The 24466-nt window shown below is 42.7% G+C and overlaps 1 protein-coding gene across 1 annotated transcript; it reads left to right on the top strand.

The window, feature by feature from the left end:
• The first annotated feature begins 557 nt into the window (after positions 1–557).
• Positions 558–24216, top strand: LOC136488159 (wall-associated receptor kinase-like 10). The gene is made up of 6 exons (XM_066485178.1): positions 558–696; positions 8518–8602; positions 8653–8848; positions 9301–9489; positions 22312–22706; positions 23925–24216. The coding sequence occupies exons 1-6, from the start codon at positions 558–560 to the stop codon at positions 24214–24216; spliced, it is 1296 nt and encodes a 431-aa protein (XP_066341275.1).
• The last annotated feature ends 250 nt before the right edge of the window (positions 24217–24466 follow it).

The following is a 24466-nucleotide window of genomic DNA, read 5'->3' as shown; positions in this document are numbered from 1 at the left end:
TCCGATCCTCCATCCCGTGGCCCTTATTACTTGAAGCGGATTCTCTTCGGAAACAGCTTCTACCGCTTCTCGTGACTTTCTCCGGCTTCCTCTTTTCTTTCCTTTAGCTTCTCTGGCTTCTCGTCCGAATCCACAAGACCCAATATATACCCAGCTTCAGCTTCTACTTCTACACAATTCCCCTTCTCGATTCTTCTCCTTCCCGACCTCGACGCTTCTGCCCCCGTAGACGTCGCCTCCGCCGTGTCCGCGCCCACCTTCCCTTCCTCTCTCTCCTTCTCCCTCTCCCTCTCGCCCGACGGGGCGGTGTGCTGGCTGGAGCCAGCGCCGCCGAATGGCCGTGCGCCGCGTTGGCGGGGCGACGGCACCCCCGGCCTGCTGTGCCACGCCATGGGTGGGCCCCGACGGTGGGCGCCCAGATGGCGGTGGACGTCCTCGGCCACGGAGCGGCACGACCGGGCCATGCCAGTAGCCGCCGACGCAGCTTCCCCCGCGCTGCCCCTTCCCACCGCTCTGCGTGTGCTTGACCAAACCCTCGCTGCATGTGCTCGGCGGCCATGCCCCTAGCCGTGGGTGGGTGCGAGCGCGCCGCTGCGAGCAGGCCCGCTGGCCGCCGCCGTCGCTGCACACTGTGGCCGCGGGCTGCAGGAGAGGTGGCCATGGACCCATTGCTGCCCGGCCACTGTATAGGTAAAGGTGCGCTCTCTCACTTGCTTCCCTCCCCTTCCCTTGCCGGCTCCGGTGACGGATGGCCGGATCCGTCGGCTGCATGGTTGGATTTGTCCGCTCCCCATTCAATCTATGCAGTGAATCGGGTGCCAAAAAATCCCCTTTATCTCCTTCCTACCTTATGTCTCTGATCCCTTGATTTCATTTCCTATATATATGGATTTATTTTGCTTACACATAAGGTTTGTGCCGATGTGTTGATGTTGTAATCTTTTCATCAGTATATATAAGTGTGCCTATGGTGCTGCTTTATTTATTTTAGTCTTAGCATATGCCATTGCTGATGATGTACCGATTGCAGTTTGAGCATATGATGGTACCTGTGAGGTGCTTCTGATAAACCTGACCATATTTTTGTGCCTTTGCTATTTTGCATTTTTTGGTTGACCATATGTCAATGCCAATGATGCTGGAGATAGATACCTTTAGTGTGCCTATGGTGCTGCTTTATTTATTTTAGTCTCAGCATAGGCCGTTGTTAATGATGTACCAATTGCAGTTTGAGCATATGATGGTACCTGTGAGGTGCTTCTAATAAACCTGACCATATTTTCGTGCCTTTGCTATTTTGCATTTTTTGGTTGACCATATGTCAATGCCAATGATGCTGGAGATAGATACCTTTTTCTGAAATATAGGAAGTGATTTTTGCCAACATGAACGGGTTGTCCTCAAGCGAATCCCAGCCGCTTTGCAGAGTTAAATAAGAGTATGCAGTCATGATTACGACTCTTTTATGATCTTTGCAGAGTTGCTAGTGAGGCATTCCCATATGCCAAACCTGACAATATTTATGTGCCATTGCTATTTTACCTTTTTCCACCACATGTCAATGACAATGTTGCTGGAAACAAATATCTTCTTCTCAACTATACCATATGAGAAGATGCAGTCATGATTATCACTATCCTTGCATGAGTTGGGAGTTTGCTTTGTTTTTCCGTTGTAGTACATCGTCATCGAAACCCTGCTGCACTAGCTAGCACATCATCTTTTTGATGACAGCTAGCACATCATCTTGTATCTCCGCAGGCAGTTCTCATTTAGCTTTAATTTGGAAGGCCATGTGCTCTCCATTGGTTGTTTCCGGTGGCCACTGCACAGTATAGTTTTTTTTCACAACATTTGCTAACTAGTGAGTATTGATCACTCTCCACTGAATTTTCTGTCACCGGCTGGCCATGAATCTGAATCTGATTGATTTGCATTACCATTGCCAGACCGCGCGCGACAAAGTAAAATAGTTCAGTCGGTCTGACATAACCGCATGTCATGTCCTCGTGTCAGCGCAGTGACAACATAATACACTTGGCACCCTAATGTTCATTTGTTAAAGCAACCCAATGTCCTCACTGGCATGGTATCTGCATCCGATGCAGTCACACGTGAAGCTTGCAGCGACTCGAGGCAGGTGCATGTCAGTGTATAGGGCACCAAGTCTCTACCAGCTGGTGCATGTCTAACTTCCAACTTGTGCCAACATAACATAAGGTTCATACGTGCCCTTATGGTTCGAATTTGTGATAAGTGATTGTCAACGTGATTCGCATTTTGGGTTGAGTTTGTGAACTAATCATGGCATGATTTAGGTTATGCAACATATCTCTTGGCTTGTGGTACGCAGGTGTGGAGCTCAGAGTCGGTGGTCGACGGCGAGGTGAAACTAATTTTGTACTTTTTTTGTAATGAAAGGACTAAATGAAATCTCAGAAATTCATTATTTATAGTAAAACAGGGGAACAAGTTTTGGGACCTCCTTGCATGAGTTGGGAGTTTGCTTTGTTTTTCAGGGGTAGTACATCGAAACCCTGCTGCACTAGCTAGCACATCATCTTTTTTATGACAGCTAGCACATCATCTTGTATCTGCGCATGTAGTTCTCATTTAGCTTTTATTTGAAAGGCCATGTGCTCTCCATTGGTTGTTTCCGGTGGCCACTGCACAGTATAGTTTTCTGACACCTGAGGAGGAATTCTGCAACGTCAGCTTTAGCAAGCATTGCTCCTCCACTCCACTTTAGCCGAGCGCTTGGTGTGAACATTGCTAAAGCAGACAAGCGGCGCTCGGCTAAAGTGGAGTGGAGGAGCAATGCTTGCTAAAGCTGACTTTGCAGAATTCCTCCTCATGTGTCAGACAACTACCCCACGATAGGCGCTGGCCGAAAGATTTGAAATGTCCCCTGGGTGCTTAGATCTCTCTGGCAGGATGCTTGTGGCTTCCATGGAGGCCATGGACTGAGGGACCTTTGCTCGGCTGAGCCTTTCCATGAGGCAGCCAGATCGAGGAGGTCTGGCCCCTGTCCACCGAGCCACATTGATTCGACCGGAGCCCCGAGCGATAGGGTGTCAGGTGGAATATCTGCCGCTCGAGATAATGTGAGCTCCATTGGCCTCGGCCTCACTAGTAGAGAACAGACCTTTGATCCTCGGCCAAAATGGGCCCTAGTCCCGGCATTTTTTGCGCCCGGGACTAGAGAGACCTTTAGTCCCGGTTGGTGGCTCCAATCGGGACTAAAGGTCCCTGCCCAACGGCTACTGCGCCAGGCAGAGGTGGCAGGGACCTTTAGTCCCGGTTGGAACCACCAACCGGGACTAAAGGTAGACTTTTACTTCCGGTTGGTGGCTCCAACCGGGAGTAAAGGTCTACTCCCGGGCCGTGGCTGCGCTGGGGGTTGGAAAGTTACCTTTAGTCCCGGTTGGAGCCACCAACCGGGACTAAAGGTCCCCCCTTTATATCCCAGCCATCTCCTTCTTCCTCCCCTCGCCCGAGCTCAGCACATTTTGAAGCTCACTGCACTAGTGTTCTTGCTTCCTCCCTCCATTGTTCCTCCATCCATTCTTCGATTCCTCCATCGATTTCTTCGATTCCTCCATCGATTCTTCAGTTGTAATGGTTACCAATCTCATACTCTCATTTTTCATCATTGGCTTATCTCATATTGTTCACTATATATATATTGTTTTTATGGTGTTTTTTTTATTTGTAAACAATTTGAGCTCAAGATAACTTATAGTTTGCATATTTGGATGAAGAAAGGTTAAAGTAGGTATTTAAAATTAGTATTCACTTTTTATTTCTAGCATGCATAGCACACTTCATTGTTTAGAGATATAGATAATTTTATAGTTTCTTAATTTTATTTGTTTATAAAATGAGAAATTTATAGTGTATTAAAAAATGAGTATAGAGAGTAGATGGCAACTGCTTCTGGGTCCTCGGCCTCTCATGGGTTTCCAAAGCGACTTAGGCCGGGCCTCCCTCTCATTCCATGCGGCAAGTGTCATGATGAGACGAAGATTGTGATGGAGTACCGAGTGAAGAAGGAGGGTCCCAACAAGGGAGAATCCAGATGGTACCTTGATGTTGTTTAAATCATGTTTGTAAATTTTTGAGTTGTTCAAAAGAACTCAGATGGAGAAATTCACAACCAAATAAAGTGTATATCTCGACGAGGTCCACAACATTGTAATTGACAACCTTTTCATTTCAAATCATTTACCTTCCAAAAATTTTGTTTGAAGTTCTCATATTTTAAAAATTCAAATGTTCTAATTGCTCAAAAGAACTTGGATGGAGAAATGACCAAAACTAAAAGTTGTCGATCTTTATGAGGTCTACAACTTTGCAGTTAATGACTTTTTAATTTGAAATCATTTATCATCCTAAAATTTTGTCTGAAGTTCTCAATTTTGAAATTCAAATTTTTGAATTGTTGGGTCGAATTGTTGGGCCTATTTCCATCTCTAACTCATTCCAATCCTTGTTGGGCCAAATTCTAGCTTTTTCCATCCTTAGCCCATTGCAATTTTTCTATTATTAACTAAATAGAGAAGGCAGAATGTGATGAAAACTTGAGCAACTCCAACAGCTAGGCTAAAATTAGTAGCCAAATTCTATTGTTTAGTCATTTTGTAAAATAGAAAACTCCTCAAAAAAGAAGAGATCCACAATAACCTTGCTATTTTACAAAGTCAGATAGCGAGCACCCGTGGTTGGCTATATATGGCGACCGAAAATCAAGGGATAGAAAGCTTTCTATTCTACGAAGTCGGATAACACATCTGTTGGAGTTTATTTTTGCTATAAAAATTCTAAAATAGCCACCACATCAAAAGTAGCCAAGTTGTTGGAGTTGCTCCATTTTTATACTCCAAAACCTTTCACATGCTATATCCTACATATATGTTGGTGTGTAAAACTTTAAGAAACTTGAAACTGATTTGCTATTTTCCATATTTTTAATAAATTTCTACGTGCGTATCGAACGTGATTCCAAATTGAACTCCATGTTCCTCTACCAAGATTCAAAAATTCACAAAGAATGTAACTAGGGTCATATGATTTTACTATAGCCCATATCTAGAAGATAGATGGAAAAAATTATTTGTTTCCTACGAATAACTCATCCTCTCCTATTTCCAAATTACCATACAACAATTGTAATAATATCTAAATTTGGTTAGAGAATTCTACAGACTTGCGTGACAATATGTTTTTGTTGTATATCACTCCGTAAACTCTGAAATGGTTTTAACATATTGGTACGACATATTGTTTACAAATAGCTACACCTCTTATATAAATATATGACTAAGTGAGAGATGTATCCATTTATGAACAATGTGTAGTCCCACTTTACTATTTTTTTTATTTTTTAATGAAATGTTTATGGACCCAAAATATATTGTTATGCAAGTTTGCACAATTTTCTGACCAAATTAGCTACTATTGCAGTTATTTTATGGAAGAGGAAAATTCACAGGTGGTCCTTCAACTTGGGGGGGTGTCATCTGGGTCCCTCTACATTCAAAATGTCAATTCTAGGTCCATAAACTTAGTCTTTGGGTGTCATCCGGGTCCAAACCCGCTCTGGATGTTGACGTAGAGCGCTGGCGTGGCTCCTATATGTGAGGTCCACATGTCAGTTGGTTATATTTCTATTTATTTTTATTATTCTGCTGATGTTGCACACTGACTTTTTAAAAAATAATTCAAACTTTTTCATATGAGCTCGGACGAAGACAAACTTTATATTAAAACTATAGCCCTCGACAGGATCTACAACTTTGTAGTTGAAAAATTTATGAATTGAAACTATTTAGGGTCCTAAAATATTGTTGTAAGTTTGCAGATTTTAAAATTCAAAATTTAAAATTATAAAAAAACCTCAGATGCTGACATGGTGTATATGAAAGTTATAGTTCTCAATACAATCTACAACTTTGTAGCTGAAAAGTTTTTTATTTGAGCTCGTTTAGTATCCCAAATATGTGTTCTAAGTTTCTTATTTCAAAATCTATAAACTTAGAACACATATTTTGAAGAAACTTAGAACACATATTTGGGACACTAAATAACTTCAACTAAAAAACTTTTTGACTACAAATTTTTAGATCGTATTGAGAACTATAAATTTCATATAAACCATGCCAACATCCGAGATTGTTGAATAATTTTGAATTTCAAATTTCAAAATATACGCACTTACAACAATATTTTGGGACCCTAAACAATTTCAATTAAAAAACTTTTCAACTACAAAGTTGTAGATCTTGTCGAGAGTTATAATTTTTATATAAAGCTTGTCTTAATTTGAGCTCCTATGAAAAAGCTATGAATTATTTTTTGATAAAGTCATCGTGCCACATCAGCAAAAAATAAAAATAATTAGAAATATAACCAACTGACATGTGGGGCCCACATGTAGGAGCCACGCCAGCGCGCCAGCGGGTTTCGACCCGTTTGGACCTAGATGACACCCGAAGCCAAGTTCATGGACCCAGAATTAGCATTTTGAAAGTAAAGGGACCTAGATGGCACCCCTTGCAAACTCGATGGATCGCCCGTGAATTTTCCTATTTGTGGAATTACCTTACAAGGATTACTATAATATCTAAATTTGGTTAGAAAATTCTACAACCTTGCATGATAGTATGTTCTTGTTGTGTAATTATTCTATAAAAACTTCAAATAATTTTAATAAAGTTATATGGCTAAGTGAGAGATGTCTCTGTTTGTGAACGATCTATAGTCTCACTTTATTAATTTTTTTAAATTTTAGGGAATGCTTATGGACCCAAATTATGTTGTTATGTCAATTTGTAAAAAAAATTGACAAAATTTATTTACTATTATAGTTACTTTATGGAATTACCATATGATAATTGTAATAATATCTAAATTTGGTTAAAAATTCTACAAACTTCCATGATAGCCTGTTTTTGTTATATAATCATTCTATAAAAATCTTAAATGGTTTTAACAAAGCAGTATGAAACATTGTTCCCAAATGGACACATCTCTGACATAGTTATATGACTAAGTAAAAACTGAGATATATATCTATTTGTGAACAATGTATAGTCCCACTTTATTGAAAATGTTTGAAACTTTTAGGGAATACTTATGGACCCAAATATATTGTTCTGTAAATTTGTAGAATTTTCTAATCAAATTTAGTTATTATTGCCATTATAGTAATTCTTTATTTGAGCATAATGACTATATATGATGACCTTTAATTTACTTTTATGCTCTTCTAAATGCTTATTGTTTAATTCCTACTGCCCTGTTTTTTCTCTCTTTCCAAATCAGAGTACGCAGATGACACCCAAGTAACCCAAGTAGTTTTTTGTTCCTGCTGTCGGGTTTTTTCTGTGCCCTAAGCTTTGTTGAGCACCTCATCCCTGTTTTTTCTGTGTCCTGAGATTTGTTGAGCATCTCATCCCTTTATTATGTTGTTCCATAGCCATGCAGCAATATTTTAACTTTTGGTATATAGCCTTAGGATGTTCACGCCTACTTACACATGGATATAATAATATATTTGAATATTCACGTTCATAGATGACCATAAAATAACATACTTGTTTTTCTCAATTAAGCACAGAATTATGAATTTGTTTGTTAACCTGTACCTCAGTGGGGATTTGCTTCGCCGGCACCACAATGTCGGGCTCGAGATAGTGCGCTATCTGCGCACCGCGAAGAGCAGACAGCACCTGGGCGCTCCATAGGGGAAAATTCCCTTTGCCCAGCTTCTCGGTGACGGGACAACCGATCAGAGAGAACGATTGTTGAAGCGCGGAAGAGGAAGCCATCGAGAATATTGTGGACTAACATAGCTCTGATTACCATGTGAAAATGGTTGGAACGTGATGCCCTCTTAGGCTCATGGCTTTGTGTTAATATAGCCAGGAAGAGCCCCTGGCGGGGCGGTACAACTTGTACAACAAGAAGAAGCTAACTACTTTTGGTAACTCTAGATTACATCACAAGATTACATCAATCAGGAGATACCTATCCTATCTAACCGAAGCCGTGATACTTGTCTTCACCCGCAATCCAAGCCTGAGCGCACAACCAATCTTCAGGAGATATCAATCAACCATCAATCAACCAGATATTGCGGTCATATGATCTTATTGGATATTCTGAACAAGGCTGTGTATATGTGATCATTTCTTTATACAAATCCTACTACTTTCAATGACTTCCACAGTCCCAAAAGAGTGTCACTATAGGTCGTGTTGGTGAAACTATCTAGTTTCGTTAAATTTGTAGAAAATATTAGCAACATTTATATCTCTATGTTAAATAAGTTTATTATAAAAATATATTCAACGATTAAAACTATCATAAAAAGCCCGTCTCTTCTAGTGACCATTGCTAGCAATTATATGGTTCTATTGATTGATTGTTGAGCGCACTATCAGTATCTACATACATTCTCCACATACAGCTGATCTTGGAATACATTATTAATTTCTGATTACCATATCTCTCCAGGAATTTCGGTCGCATTTTTTGTTGCCCTGCTGATTGTTATTCTTTTAAACCAAGTTTTCCTCAATAAGGAGAAGAAAAGACAAAGGTAGTTTGAGCAGCACGGAGGCCGCATGCTGTCGCGAATTCTCGAAACAGAAGACAACAAGACCGTCAAGTTATACGAAAGAGGAGACCTAGTGAAGGCTACACACATGGCTTCCACAAGGCCAACATCGTCGGGGAAGGAGCACATGGCACCGTCCACAAGGCCACCCTCGGCACTGACACTGTCGCGGTGAAGCGATGCAAGCAGATCGAGAAGAGCCGGACGGATGAGTTCGTCCAGGAGCTGGTCTGCTCTGCCGCGTTGACCACGCAAACATCGTCAGGCTCCAAGGCTGCTGCCTCCATTTCAGGCACCCTTGCTCGTGTATGAGTTCGTGCCCAACGGGACCCTGAGTGATCTAGGCCCCGTTCGCTTCACTGAAAAAACAAGCTGAAACACTGTTCCGACTGATTTATCGTGAGAGAAAAACACTATTCTAACTAAAAAAATAAACTGAAAAGTACGAATTATAAGACAAGCGATCAGGGCCCTAATTCATGGCAGGCCTCGGCGCCGGGTGACGTTGCCGACCCGGTTGAGGATCGCCGCGGAAACCGCGGAGGCCCTCGCGCACCGGCACTCGGAGCCGCACCGGACGCTCCACGGCGACATCGAGCCGCAGAACATTCTGCTCGGCGACAAATTGGGTCGCCAAAGTGTCCGACTTTTGGTGCTCAACTATCAACGACAACGTGCAGGTGGTGCCCAAGGGCACGCTGGCCTACCTTGACCCTGAGTTTCTGCAGGATTTCCAGATAACCGAGAAGACGCACATCTACAGCTTCGGGGTCGTCCTGATTGAGCTCTTGACTGGTAAGAACCCGCAGGCCAAAGAATGGAAGAACCTGACCACAACGTTTGAGGACAGGATGGGAAATGCACCCTTGGTGAGCTTCTAGACGCTGACATAGTCGAGGAAGGGAGCATGGAACTGATCTATGCGGCTGCGAAGCTAGTGACCCGATGCATCGCTGCTCCGGGCAATGCAAGGCCGGCCATGGGACAGGTCGCCGTGGAGCTTCGGCGATTTTCATATGAAATGCCGGAAAGCCCTAAGGCGCGAGCGGCTCTCGAGGTTGAGGATGGCAGGTATAGCTGCATCGCTACTGAGGGCGAAACTACGGTAGTTTCTAATGTTACCGCACTGAGTACAGAACTCGCAAGGTGATATGAGATCATGGTTTTAGATAGCAGGCTATAGCGCCTAGCTACTGGAGACAGACCACACCTATTGCTATTTTTGCTGCTATGTCAGCTAAGACCACTACATTGCACTTTAGTGCCGCTAAATTGCATAGTTTTAGCTTTCAAATAGCGCACTACTTCAATTTTAGCTATAATATTGACAATCTAGTTATTATATACTTATATTATGTTTTAAAGTTTGTTTCTTGGAAAATTGAACAATTGAATTTCATGAATTACGTTATAATACTATACGTTGTAAAGTTTTCTGGACTCCTAAAACCTTTGAAATACATTTGTGCCCAACATATTTTATGATTGTCAATCAAGTACTTATATTTTTCATTGTTTTCTTACAAAACGCTATATGTTATAGCTTCGCTATAGCTTCCCTATACCTTTATAGCTTCTGAAAAAAAGATGTCACTATGTTCTATAGCCAGTAATTTTAAACCTTGTATGAATGGAGAGTTTGCTAAAGCCTACGTTAATTGTGTTTTTTCGCAACAGTCGCGTGCTCTTATCTGTGTATTTTCTATGTTTATTCTTTGTTTATTACAGTCCATGGAATGCTTGGTCCACCGTCCTCCGTCCATCTAATATAAAAATGATGAAAATGGCGACCGAAAATCTAATAATCTGCACATTTGCCGGCGGCAGTTATGGTTGACGGCTTCCCGTCAATCAGAGCTTCATAGTATAGTTGATACAATATGCGAGTCATCACTTATACGAGGGCATCGTGTACTGATCACATGGTCCAAACATGACATGGTGGCCGGATGCAAGCAATGCTAGTGCCGGCATGCTTTGATGCCTAGGAACGGGCTTGGACTACAATCTCAGCTTGCATTGCCACCACGAGCACAACTGGTTTCACACAAAGCCCGTTAAGGCCCACTCCATGAAAACCCATCTACTCTTATCAAAGCAGTTTGGTTTGGCCGCCAGGAATAGCATCCACATCGGCCTGAATGACCATAGCCGTCCGATCCTCCATCCCGTGGCCCTTATTACTTGAAGCGGATTCTCTTCGGAAACAGCTTCTACCGCTTCTCGTGACTTTCTCCGGCTTCCTCTTTTCTTTCCTTTAGCTTCACTGGCTTCTCGTCCGAATCCACAAGACCAAATATATACCCAGCTTCAGCTTCTACTTCTACACAATTCCCCTTCTCGATTCTTCTCCTTCCCGACCTCAACGCTTCTGCTCCCGTAGACGTCGCCTCCGCCGCATCCGTGCCCACCTTCCCTTCCTCTCTCTCTCCCTCTCCCTCTCCCTCTCGCCCGACGGGGCGGTGTGCTGGCTGGGCCCAGTGCCGCCGGATGGCCGTGCGCTGCGCTGGCGGGGCGACGGCACCCCCGGCCTGCTGTGCCGCGCCATGGGTGGGCCCCGACGGTGGGCGCCCTGATGGCGGTGGACGTCCTCGGCCACGGAGCGGCACGACCGGGCCATGCCAGTAGCCGCCGACGCCGCTTCCCCCGCGCTGCCCCTTCCCACCGCTCTGCGTGTGCTTGACCAAACCCTCGCTGCATGTGCTCGGCGGCCATGCCCCTGGCCGGGGTGGGTGCGAGCGCGCCGCTGCGAGCAGGCCCGCTGGCCGCCGCCGTCGTTGCACACTGTGGCCGCGGGCCGCGGGAGAGGTGGCCATGGACCCATTGCTGCCTGGCCACTGTATAGATAAAGGTGCGCTCTCTCACTTGCTTCCCTCCCCTTCCCTTGCCGGCTCCGGTGACGGATGGCCGGATCCGTCGGCTGCATGGTTGGATTTGTCCGCTCCCCATTCAATCTATGCAGTGAATCGGGTGCCAAAAAATCCCCTTTATCTCCTTCCTACCTTATGTCCTGATCCCTTGATTTCATTTCCTATATATATGGATTTATTTTGCTTACGCATAAGGTTTGTGCTGATGTGTTGATGTTGTAATCTTTTCATCGGTATATATAAGTGTGCCTATGGTGCTGCTTTATTTATTTTAGTCTCAGCATATGCCGTTGCTGATGATGTACCGATTGCAGTTTGAGCATATGATGGTACCTGTGAGGTGCTTCTGATAAACCTGACCATTTTTTCGTGCCTTTGCTATTTTGCATTTTTTGGTTGACCATATGTCAATGCCAATGATGCTGGAGATAGATACCTTTAGTGTGCCTATGGTGCTGCTTTATTTATTTTAGTCTCAGCATATGCCATTGTTGATGATGTACCAATTGCAGTTTGAGCATATGATGGTACCTGTGAGGTGCTTCTAATAAACCTGACCATATTTTCGTGCCTTTGCTATTTTGCATTTTTTGGTTGACCATATGTCAATGCCAATGATGCTGGAGATAGATACCTTTTTCTGAAATATAGGAAGTGATTTTTGCCAACATGAACGGGTTGTCCCCAAGCGAATCCCAGCCACTTTGCAGAGTTAAATAAGAGTATGCAGTCATGATTACGACTCTTTTATGATCTTTGCAGAGTTGCTAGTGAGGCATTCCCATATGCCAAACCTGACAATATTTACGTGCCATTGCTATTTTACCTTTTTCCGCCACATGTCAATGGCAATGTTGCTGGAAACAAATATCTTCTTTCTCAACTATACCATATGAGAAGATGCAGTCATGATTATCACTATCCTTGCACGAGTTGGGAGTTTGCTTTGTTTTTCCGTTGTAGTACATCGTCATCGAAACCCTGCTGCACTAGCTAGCACATCATCTTTTTGATGACAGCTAGCACATCATCTTGTATCTCCGCAGGTAGTTCTCATTTAGCTTTAATTTGGAAGGCCATGTGCTCTCCATTGGTTGTTTCCGGTGGCCACTGCACAGTATAGTTTTTTTTCACAACATTTGCTAACTAGTGAGTATTGATCACACTGCACTGAATTTTCTGTCACCGGCTGGCCATGAATCTGAATCTGATTGATTTGCATTACAACTACCATTGCCAGACCGCGCGCGACAAAGTAAAATAGTTCAGTCGGTCTGACATAACCGCATGTCATGTCCTCGTGTCAGCGCAGTGACAATATAATACACTTGGCACCCTAATGTTCATTTGTTAAAGCAACCCAGTGTCCTCACTGGCATGGTATCTGGGCCTTGTTTAGATTGCAAGTTTTTTCACTCTCTCTCCATCACATCAAATCGTTGGACACATGCATGGATTATTAAATGTAGATAAAAAAATAACTAATTACACAGTTTGATTGTAAATTATGAGACGAATCTTTTGAGCCTAGTTAGCCCATAATTGGACAATAATTGTCAAATACAAACGAAAGTGCTACAGTGTCAAATACTGATTCCTAACCTCAATCTAAACATGGCCCTGCATCCGATGCAGTCACACGTGAAGCTTGCAGCGACTCGAGGCAGGTGCATGTCAGTGTATAGGGCACCAAGTCTCTACCAGCTGGTGCATGTCTAACTTCCAACTTGTGCCAACATAACATAAGGTTCATATGTGCCCTTATGGTTCGAATTTGTGATAAGTGATTGTCAACGTGATTCGCATTTTGGGTTGAGTTTGTGAACTAATCATGGCGTGATTTAGGTTATGCAACATATCTCTTGGCTTGTGGTACGCAGGTGTGGAGCTCGGAGTCTGTGGTCGACGGCGAGGTGAAACTAATTTTGTACTTTTTTTGTAATGAAAGGACTAAATGAAATCTCAGAAATTCATTATTTATAGAAAAACAGCGGAACAAGTTTTGGGACCTCCTTGCATGAGTTGGGAGTTTGCTTTGTTTTTCAGGGGTAGTACATCGTCATCGAAACCCTGCTGCACTAGCTAGCACATCATCTTTTTTATGACAGCTAGCACATCATCTTGTATCTGCGCATGTAGTTCTCATTTAGCTTTAATTTGAAAGGCCATGTGCTCTCCATTGGTTGTTTCCGGTGGCCACTGCACAGTATAGTTTTCTGACACCTGAGGAGGAATTCTGCAACGTCAGCTTTAGCAAGCATTGCTCCTCCACTCCACTTTAGCCGAGCGCTTGGTGTGAACATTGCTAAAGCAGACAAGCAGCGCTCGGCTAAAGTGGAGTGGAGGAGCAATGTTTGCTAAAGCTGACGTTGCAGAATTCCTCCTCAGGTGTCAGACAACTACCCCACGATAGGCGCTGGCCGAAAGATTTGAAATGTCCCCTGGGTGCTTAGATCTCTCTAGCAAGATGCTTGTGGCTTCCTTGGAGGCCATGGACTGAGGGACCTTTGCTCGGCTGAGCCCTTCCATGAGGCAGCCAAATCGAGGAGCTCTGGCCCCTGTCCATCGAGCCACATTGATTTGACCGGAGCCCCGAGCGATAGGGTGTCAGGTGGAATATCTGCCGCTCGAGATAATGTGAGCTCCATTGGCCTCGGCCTCACTAGTAGAGAACAGACCTTTGATCCTCGGCCAAAATGGGCTCTAGTCCCGGCATTTTTTACGCCCGGGACTAGACAGACCTTTAGTCCCGGTTGGTGGCTCCAACCGGGACTAAAGGTCCCTGCCCAACGGCTACTGCGCCAGGCAGAGGTGGCAGGGACCTTTAGTCCCGGTTGGAACCACCAACCGGGACTAAAGGTAGACTTTTACTCCCGGTTGGTGGCTCCGACCGGGAGTAAAGGTCTACTCCCGGGCCGTGGCTGCGCCGGGGGTTGGAAAGTTACCTTTAGTCCTGGTTGGAGCCACCAACCGGGACTAAAGGTCCCCCCTTTATATCTCGGCCGTCTCCTTCTTCCTCCCCGAGCCCGAGCTCAGCACATTTTGAAGCTCACTGCACTAGTGTTCTTGCTTCCTCCCTCCATTGTTCCTCCATCCATTCTTCGATACCTCCGTCGATTCTTCAGTTGTAAAGGTTACCAATCTCATACTCTCATTTTTCATCATTGGCTTATCTCATATTGTTCACTATATATATATTGTTTTTATGGTGTTTTTTTTATTTGTAAACAATTTGAGCTCAAAATAACTTATAGTTTGCATATTTGGATGAAGAAAGGTTAAAGTAGGTATTTAAAATTAGTATTCACTTTTTATTTCTAGCATGCATAGCACACTTCATTGTTTAGAGATATAGATAATTTTATAGTTTCTTAATTTTATTTGTTTATAAAATGAGAAATTTATAGTGTATTAAAAAATGAGTATAGAGAGTAGATGGCAACTGCTTCCGGGTCCTCGGTCTCTCATGGGTTTCCAAAGCGACTTAGGCCGGGCCTCCCTCTCATTCCATGCGGCAAGTGTCGTGATGAGATGAAGATTGTGATGGAGTACCGAGTGAAGAAGGAGGGTCCCAACAAGGGTCGTATCTTCTACAAGTGTCCGGATCACAATGTGAGTTATTTTATCGTATTTTATGATTATGATTAGTTTATACCTATTTTCATGATGGTTGTGATTAAAGTTCTAATTTTTTGTTTTAATTTCAGTGGGGTGGCAGTAGATGATGTTCAGGCTTCTACTGGGAGGAAGAGTATGTTGAACTCGTGCAAGAATATCTTGCACAACAGGCAGATACGGCGGCTAATGAGGCAGTGATCCAGCCAAAGAAGCCCAAAGATGTTGCACAATCAGGGATCTGTCTGTTTTAGTTGAGATTGGTCGCGAAATCCTTGTGCTCCTAAAATGTATTTTAGCTTTAGTTCTTTTAGTGGTAGTTGGGATTGTCTACATTGTAGCGATGCTTTCATAAATTTGTACCTTTTGTGGTGGCACGCATGTTGTATAAATAATTAATTATGATCTAGGTTTTAATATGGTATTTATGTCATGTAATGCAGATGAGCCGGTATTGGATGTACAATGCTGGTCGCCGCTCCCAAGAGTTCATTGACGGCGTGCATTCTTTGTTACATGCGGCCGAGGCAAACAAACGCGATGGTTTCATGTGCTGCCCATGTGCCATATGTAAGAAATTAGCAAGGTTATGTGGTATGCTCCTATAATGACCTAATGACTGCATCCTCTACCGTGGCAAAGAGTACGAGAAATTGGATGCATGCCCGATATGCCATGCATCGCGGTATAAGATCTGGCGAGATGACCCTGGTGATGTTGAGGGCAAACGGCCGCGGAAGAAAATCCCTGCCAAGGTTATGTGGTATGCTCCTATAATACCACACTTGAAACGTCTGTTCAGAAACAAAGAACATGCAAAATTGTTGCGATGGCACAAAGAAGACCGTAAGGTAGACAATATGTTGGGACACCCTGTTGATGGGTCCCAGTGGAGAGCAATCGACAGAGAATTCCCGGAGTTTGCAAATGACGCAAGAAACTTAAGGTTTGCTTTAAGTACAGATGGTATCAATCCTTTTGGAGAGCAGAACAGTAGTCATAGCACTTGGCCTGTTACTCTAAGTATCTACAACCTTCCTCCTTGGTTATGCATGAAGCAGAAGTTCATTATGATGCCTGTGCTCATCCAAGGCCCGAAGCAACCTGGCAATGACATCGATGTGTACCTGAGACCACTTATTGACGAACTTCTCATTTTGTGGAATAAAGAAGGTGTACGTGTGTGGGATGAGTACAAACAGGAACACTTTGATCTACGAGCATTATTGTTCGTAACAATCAATGATTGGCCTGCTCTAAGTAATCTTTCAGGACAGTCAAACAAGGGATATAATGCATGCACACACTGCTTCGGTGATATTAGAGGTGTATTCTTGAAAAAATATCGAAAGGTCGTGTACCTTGGCCATCGTCGATTTCTTCTTGCAAATCACCCCGTAAGAAAGAAAGGCAAGCATTTTAAAGGGAAGGCAGACCACCTGACCAAGCCTCGCAACTGAACCGGTGTGGATGTACTCGATATGGTCAATGATGTGAAAGTCATCTTTTGAAAAGGACATGACAGCCAACCTGTTCTGAACGATGCTAACGGCACGCACCCATGTGGAAGAAGTCACTACTACAAAACAAGGATATTGTTACACTAGCTTGTAACACATTCATCAATGTGTTCCTAAGAAATTTCATAGTAACACAAAACTATGTGTTACGGACTTGGGTGTAACACAAAACACGTTTTTTATAAAAATGTGTTACTGGCAATGATTTTAGTAACACAAAAGTTAACGTTACAAGTGAAATGTCACAAAAGTGGTACTATATTGTAACACATGAATGGAACACGTAAAATGTGTGACAAGTATATTCCCTATAGTAACACAATATAATATTACAACCAAAATGTTACATAGAAACATATACATGTGGATCATCTTCCAATTTGTAGTTGGCAAAAGGCATTGCACTGGTGTCGTTCTAGCTGATAGACAATTGTACCGAGGTCCTGACAAGACACCCGAGCTGGACTGAATAGGTGATTGAAAAAGTCATGTAGATGTGGAAGCCTATTACGAAGTTATTGGGCCAAGCTGAAGATATAGTGTAGATGGAGCAAGATCACGAGACGAACATGTACACTTAGGAAGAAAATCCAAAAACAAAAAAAAGTAAATTATATGGAGCTATCACTAGAGGAACATGTACACTGAAGAAGAAAATCTAAAAACAAAAAAGTACATAAAATTAGATGGAGCAAAATCATGAGAGCAACATGTACACTGAGGAACATGTTGGTCAAACCTTCTAGTTACTCGATCATGCAATTATATAAGATGATCTAGGATATGATCTTTTGTGACATAAGAAAGTTGGTTCAATTATCACTCATTTTCATGTGATTTTGCTTTTTATGCTGAAAATCTAAGTTGACGTTTCTTGGTTCCATTTCTATAAAGTATAACAAAACCAGTTTCATGTGCTTGTTTCAAACTATGAGAAAAGAATAAATCATCTTATCTTTGCATTTTAGTTGTCATATTCATGATGAGCACATTATGAATCGTAATAAATCATTGCCTAGAGACATTCTCAGTGCTATTAAGCCTAGGCAGTCGTTGTGCTACAATGTTGGCAAAGCAATGTTGAGAACAGTCCAACACCACCTACAGTACCATCATCATAGGAAGTAGATGCTAATTAAATTGCAACGCCATCCTCGCCACTACATAAATCGTGGTTAAATAGCAAACAGAAAAAGTACAACTCTAAAGACCAACAAAAACATAGGAAAATGAAAGAGCAAACTATTTATTTAGAAATTCAGACCACAGATGATACATCCTACAAACATGACAAATTACACCAATTCGTTCAGAATGAGTTGTAGGTATTTCTCATCACTTGTGTCATACTCATACATAGTATTACAAACATGACAAATTACGCCAATTCGTTCAGAATGAGTTGTAGGTATTTCTCATCACTTGTGTCATACTCATACATAGTATTTCTTCATCATGACAACCGATTAATAGAAATAAAAAGCAAGCAACCAAAAAAAACTCAGAAAAGTAACTAACTAAATAAGTGTTCTCCCATACTGTGCTATGATTGTTTAATGATGCCTTTTTCTAATGGATGCTGGATCATACGATGTTTTGTTTGGCCAAATTTGCTTCCTGGTATGTGGTATCTATTACACAAATTTTGCTCTTCCATGTCAAATATCTTTTACCATGATCACCGGAGAACTGCATGAAGGAAAAAAAAAGTCCAATTAGGGCAAAACATGGTATTCTCATAAATTCGCTATGTCCTATGTGAATGACCAATTCTAAATCAAGGATAGGGAAGCAGCTTATTTCCTATGTGAATGACCAAACACAGTACCATGTACAAGTGAGTACTGAACACAAATTAATAGAACAGGTAAAATATAGAAACCAATTAAAGAGAATTACTAGAAGCTAACACCAAATCTAGGTACAGAACAGTGAGCAATCCATCATGAGGAAGCAAATTGATGGGCTGCTCTAGGAAGGGAAGATGAGAGCAATGGTGCCTTGCAACCTAATGACCAAACATCTACTCCAAATAATTAAAGTTGTTTACTGTATCTACATTTAATCAGCATTTGTTAAGGACAGGGTTCTAGGGAGAGGGTTCAATAATGGCAGCCACCCAGTATAAGGATGATGGATCTAAAATTGGAAATTCAGACATCAATAATAGCAGCCAACCAGTATAAGGACAAATAACTTCTGTTATAGTTTGTACTATGTTGTTCTTGGGAAAAGTAAAATCAATCAGTTGCTTAGTCAGAAAACGTTAGGTGGGTGAAAGAATAGAATGTTACTTCCTAGAAAAAGAACAGAGGAAAAATGTAAACAGGGAACAGAAATCCTACCATGCATCTCTTTGTTGATAGTATAACATTAAAAAGGAATCAGCTGAGGAAATTCCCCTACTGCAGTTTGGGGAAGTTAAGCACAGTGCACAGACCAACACGTTTTGGAAAACCACAGGAAAGAGTTGAAGTGGACCTGTGTTCATCTCCATACATCAAGATACAACAATACACAGAGAGATTTTTTTTATAATAAAATATACGAGAAAGGTCTCTCCATACAAGTACATAGATATTCAAAATATCAAACCAATTAACCTAACCATGTCCTAGAGTTCCATTCCGGAATGCCAAACTTTAATGGTTCTAACGAAGAAAAAGAGAACCATGAGCTATTGTTCCATAGTATCCATCTGAGCTATCAACACAACCAAGGTCCGTTCTCTAAACCAAAATCTAGATTATTTCTCTGCAGAGAATATCTGTTCTATACTGAGCAATTTCGACCTTCAGTTACTACTCAATCATATCATCAACAAGAAAGGAAGAGAAAGAGGAAAAAGAAAAGCAAATTTACTCTCTTCTCCTCATGCCTGATCATGCATTGCTTCCACCAAGCCCTCTGCAAGTAATAACATCACATATTTTTGAATATATAGCAGCATCATATATTAGAAATATATTTACATTACTCGTACAAAGCTTACAATCATCTACTTAGATAAATTTTTGAATATATAGAAGTGTCTCTAGCATATCTTAAACTCAAGCATACAAATTTGAAGCAACATAAGTTCTTCTGATCCACTCAAAAGGCTGAAATAGCCTCATTATTAGTGGGCATAGTACTAGCACTTTAACTGACAAGAAACAGTAGCAAATGAACAGAGTGCACTGCAACACCGTTCAGTTGATTAGCATTGGATTCACATAGAGAAGATTAGGTTCACAGAGCAATAGTGTTGGCTTTACTTGCTAGGAATTGTCATTCTGAAATGTGCATGAGAAAACATCTAAATGATTGGATCAACACATCAGAGGTGGTCAGAAGAAAGCAATGGCAGAAAGAAATGCATGCTGCTCGTTACCAGCTCAGACATGAATAATGCACCCATGTTTCAAATGCAACAGCTAGAAATTGCTACATGAACATGCTTGATACCCCACTTGGTTTATAAAGCCCAAAAAATATCCCACCATGGTTTCAACTTCTCTGTACAATGCTTATTACTAGAACTTCGAAGTACAAGGCCCTAAGATATACTCTGTACAGTAGCAGAAGAGTTAACTAAACTAAGTACTATACAAGCATATGGTACAATAAAATTCTGCAGGAACTTCTGCTATTGTTCAGTTACGATTTTCAATTGATCTGATAAGTACATGAGAACTGTAGCAGAGATAATTTTTTACTTAAAATTTCATGATAACTCTTTCTGTTTTCTTAAGAACATCGAATTAGAGTCACTCACTTTGGAAGCTACTGGTTCTGATCAAAATAGGAAGGCTATGGAGAGAAACACAAACCATTGAAGAAATGAGCTTGCACAATAAAGAGTCAGGTACTGCACCTCATGAACTATGATTGGTCATTCAATCCATTGCCACTAGCATCCGCAGCATCACTAGCATCCACCGTGGTTCCCTCAATGTCTGTTCTAGCCCATTGATGTCTTACATTTGCATTATTGAACATATCTCCAAGGTGTGTGACATGGAATGGCTCGTTTTCTACATCATCTTCCCATTCATCACAACCTGTGTCATCTACATCTCTTGGTTTCATCTTCATGACTACAAACCACCCAAGGTTTTCTTTGTCTTCAGCATAAAACACCTGGTCAGCTTGGTTAGGAAAAATATACGGTTCATGAACAATCTTTTCTCCTGTATGTATCAGGTGTGAGAAATTAACAAGTGTGTAGCCATACTTGTCCTTCTTTATTCCACTTTTAGAAAGAACATCAACCCATTCACATTTGAAAAGTACCACATAAAAATTCCCACATGTAGGAGCCACGCCAGCGCGCCAGCGGGTTTCGACCCGTTTGGACCTGGATGACACCCGAAGCTAAGTTCATGGACCCAGAATTAGCATTTTGAAAGTAAAGGGACCTAGATGGCACCCCTATCCTATCTAACCGAAGCCGCGATACTTGTCTTCACCTGCAATCCAAGCCTGAGCGCACATCCAATCTTCAGGAGATATCAATCAACCATCAATCAACCAGATATTGCGGTCATGTAATCTTATTGGATATTCTTAACAAGGCTGTGTATATGTGATCATTTCTTTATACAAATCCTACTACTTTCAATGACTTCCACAGTCCCAAAAGAGTGTCACTATAGGTCGTGTTGGTGAAACTATCTAGTTTCGTTAAATTTGTAGAAAATATTAGCAACATTTATATCTCTATGTTAAATAAGTTTATTATAAAAATATATTTAACGATTAAAACTACCATAAAAAGCCCGTCTCTTCTAGTGACCATTGCTAGCAATTATATGGTTCTATTGATAGATTGTTGAGCGCACTATCAGTATCTACATACATTCTCCACAGACAGCTGATCTTGGAATACATTATTAATTTCTGATTACCACATCTCTCCAGGAATTTTGGTCGCATTTTTTGTTGCCCTGCTGATTGCTATTCTTTTAAACCAAGTTTTCCTCAATAAGGAGAAGAAAAGACAAAGGTAGTTTGAGCAGCACGGAGGCCGCATGCTGTCGCGAATTCTCGAAACAGAAGGCAACAAGACCGTCAAGTTATATGAAAGAGGAGACCTAGTGAAGGCCACACACATGGCTTCCACAAGGCCAACATCGTCGGGGAAGGAGCACATGGCACCGTCCACAAGGCCACCCTCGGCACTGACACTGTCGCGGTGAAGCGATGCAAGCAGATCGAGAAGAGCCGGACGGATGACTTCGTCCAGGAGCTGGTCTGCTCTGCCGCGTCAACCACCCAAACATCGTCAGGCTCCAAGGCTGCTGCCTCCATTTCAGGCACCCTTGCTCGTGTATGAGTTCGTGCCCAACCGGACCCTGAGTGATCTAGGCCCCGTTCGCTTCACAGAAAAAAACAAGCCGAAACACTGTTCCGACTGATTTGTCGTGAGAGAAAAACACTGTTCTAGCTAAAAAAATAATCTGAAAAGTATGAATTATAAGACAAGCGAACAGGACCCTAATTCATGGCAGGCCTCGGCGCCAGGTGACGTTGCCGACCCTGTTGAGGATCGCCGCGGAAACCGCGGAGGCCCTCGCGCACCGGCACTTGGAGCCGCACCGGACGCTCCACGGCGACGTCAAGCCGCAGAACATTCTGCTCGGCGACAAATTGGGTCGCCAAGGTGTCCGACTTTTGGTGCTCAACTATCAACGACAACGTGCAGGTGGTGCCCAAGGGCACGCTGGCCTACCTTGGCCCTGAGTTTCTACAGGATTTCCAGATAACCGAGAAGACCCACATCTACAGCTTCGGGGTCGTCCTGATTGAGCTCTTGACTGGTAAGAACCCGCAGGCCAAAGAATGGAAGAACCTGACCACAACGTTTGAGGACAGGATGGGAAATGGCACCCTTGGTGAGCTTCTAGACGCTGACATAATCGAGGAAGGGAGCATGGAACTGATCTATGCGGCTGCGAAGCTAGTGACCCGATGCATCGCTGCTCCGGGCAATGCAATTAGGCCGGCCATGGGACAGGTCGCCGTGGAGCTTCGGCGATTTTCATATGAAATGCCGGAAAGCCCTGAGGCGCGAGCGGCTCTCGAGGTTGAGGATGGCAGGTATAGCTGCACCGCTACTGAGGGCGAAACTACGGGACTTTCTAATGTTACCGCACTGAGTACAGAACTCGCAAGGTGATATGAGATCATGGTTTTAGATAGCAGGCTATAGCGCCTAGCTACTGGAGACAGACCACACCTATTGCTATTTTGCTGCTATGTCAGTTAAGACCACTACATTGCACTTTAGTGCCGCTAAATTGCATAGTTTTAGCTTTCAAATAGCGCACTACTTCAATTTTAGCTATAATATTGACAATCTAGTTATTATATACTTATATTATGTTTTAAAGTTTGTTTCTTGGAAAATTGAACAATTGAATGTCATGAATTACGTTATAATATTATATGTTGTAAAGTTTTCTGGACTCCTAAAACCTTTGAAATACATTTGTGCCCAACATATTTTATGATTGTCAATCAAGTACTTATATTTTTCATTGTTTTCTTACAAAACGCTATATGTTATAGCTTCGCTATAGCTGCCCTATACCTTTATAGCTTCTGAAAAAAAGATGTCACTATGTTCTATAGCCAGTAATTTTAAACCTTGTATGAATGGAGAGTTTGCTAAAGCCTACGTTAATTGTGTTTTTTCGCAACAGTCGCGTGCTCTTATCTGTGTATTTTCTATGTTTATTCTTTGTTTATTACAGTTCATGGAATGCTTGGTGCACCGTCCTCCGTCCATCTAATATAAAAATGATGAAAATGGCGACCGAAAATCTAATAATCTGCACATTTGCCGGCGGCAGTTATGGTTGACGACTTCCCGTCAATCAGAGCTTCATAGTATAGTTGATACAATATGCGAGTCATCACTTATACAAGGGCATCTTTGTCCTTCGTAATGATATTTGTGAGTCGTGTACTGATCACATGGTCCAAACATGACATGGTGGCCGGATGCAAGCGATGCTAGTGCCGGCATGCTTTGATGCCTAGGAACGGTCTTGGACTACAATCTCAGCTTGCATTGCCACCACGAGCACAACTGGTTTCACACAAAGCCCGTTAAGACCCGCTCCATGAAAAACCATCTACTCTTATCAAAGCAGTTTGGTTTGGCCGCCAGGAATAGCATCCACGTCGGCCCGAATGACCCTAGCCGTCCGATCCTCCATCCCGTGGCCCTTATTACTTGAAGCGGATTCTCTTCGGAAACAGCTTCTACCGCTTCTCGTGACTTTCTCCGGCTTCCTCTTTTCTTTCCTTTAGCTTCTCTGGCTTCTCGTCCGAATCCACAAGACCAAATATATACCCAGCTTCAGCTTCTACTTCTACACAATTCCCCTTCTCGATTCTTCTCCTTCCCGACCTCGACGCTTCTGCTCCCGTAGACGTCGCCTCCGCCGCGTCCGCGCCCACCCTTCCTTCCTCTCTCTCCCTCTCCCTCTCCCTCTCCCTCTCGCCCGACGGGGCGGTGTGCCGGCTGGGCCCAGCGCCGCCGGATGGCCGTGCGCCGTGCTGGCGGGGCGACGGTGTTGAGACTTGCAGTCTCAGACGGTGAGGAAGTGGTAGGGCCTCTGCCCGATGAGTGCAATAATCGGGCGGAAGCTTTGGAAGGGTTGGCACGGAAAGTGGGCGTGTAAGGGAGTGACGCGTAATGCTGTGGTTTCATTAATACATTCACCAACCTCCCCGTACTGTTACAAGTGTTCCCTATTTATAGGGCTCAACTACCGCCTTTGCGGTGTTTACAACAGTGCCCCTCAACTGCTACAGTACATTCTGGGAATATTCCTCTACTTGCTCTTCGT

This window comes from Miscanthus floridulus, chromosome 10 (genome assembly GCF_019320115.1).
Source record: "Miscanthus floridulus cultivar M001 chromosome 10, ASM1932011v1, whole genome shotgun sequence".
Classification (NCBI taxonomy): domain Eukaryota; kingdom Viridiplantae; phylum Streptophyta; class Magnoliopsida; order Poales; family Poaceae; genus Miscanthus; species Miscanthus floridulus.
Note: the sequence above shows the minus strand (reverse complement) of the source record. Positions and strands in the feature narration are given on the sequence as shown.

Coding starts and splice junctions, on each gene's coding strand:
- LOC136488159 (XM_066485178.1), top strand. CDS start 558: ATGCCCCTAGCCGTGGGTGGGTGCGAGCGCGCCGCTGCGAGCAGGCCC. Junction 8,603..8,652: donor AAGGAGAAGAAAAGACAAAG/GTAGTTTGAGCA, acceptor TTCTCGAAACAG/AAGACAACAAGACCGTCAAG. Junction 22,707..23,924: donor CTCGAGGTTGAGGATGGCAG/GTATAGCTGCAC, acceptor TCTTTCCTTTAG/CTTCTCTGGCTTCTCGTCCG.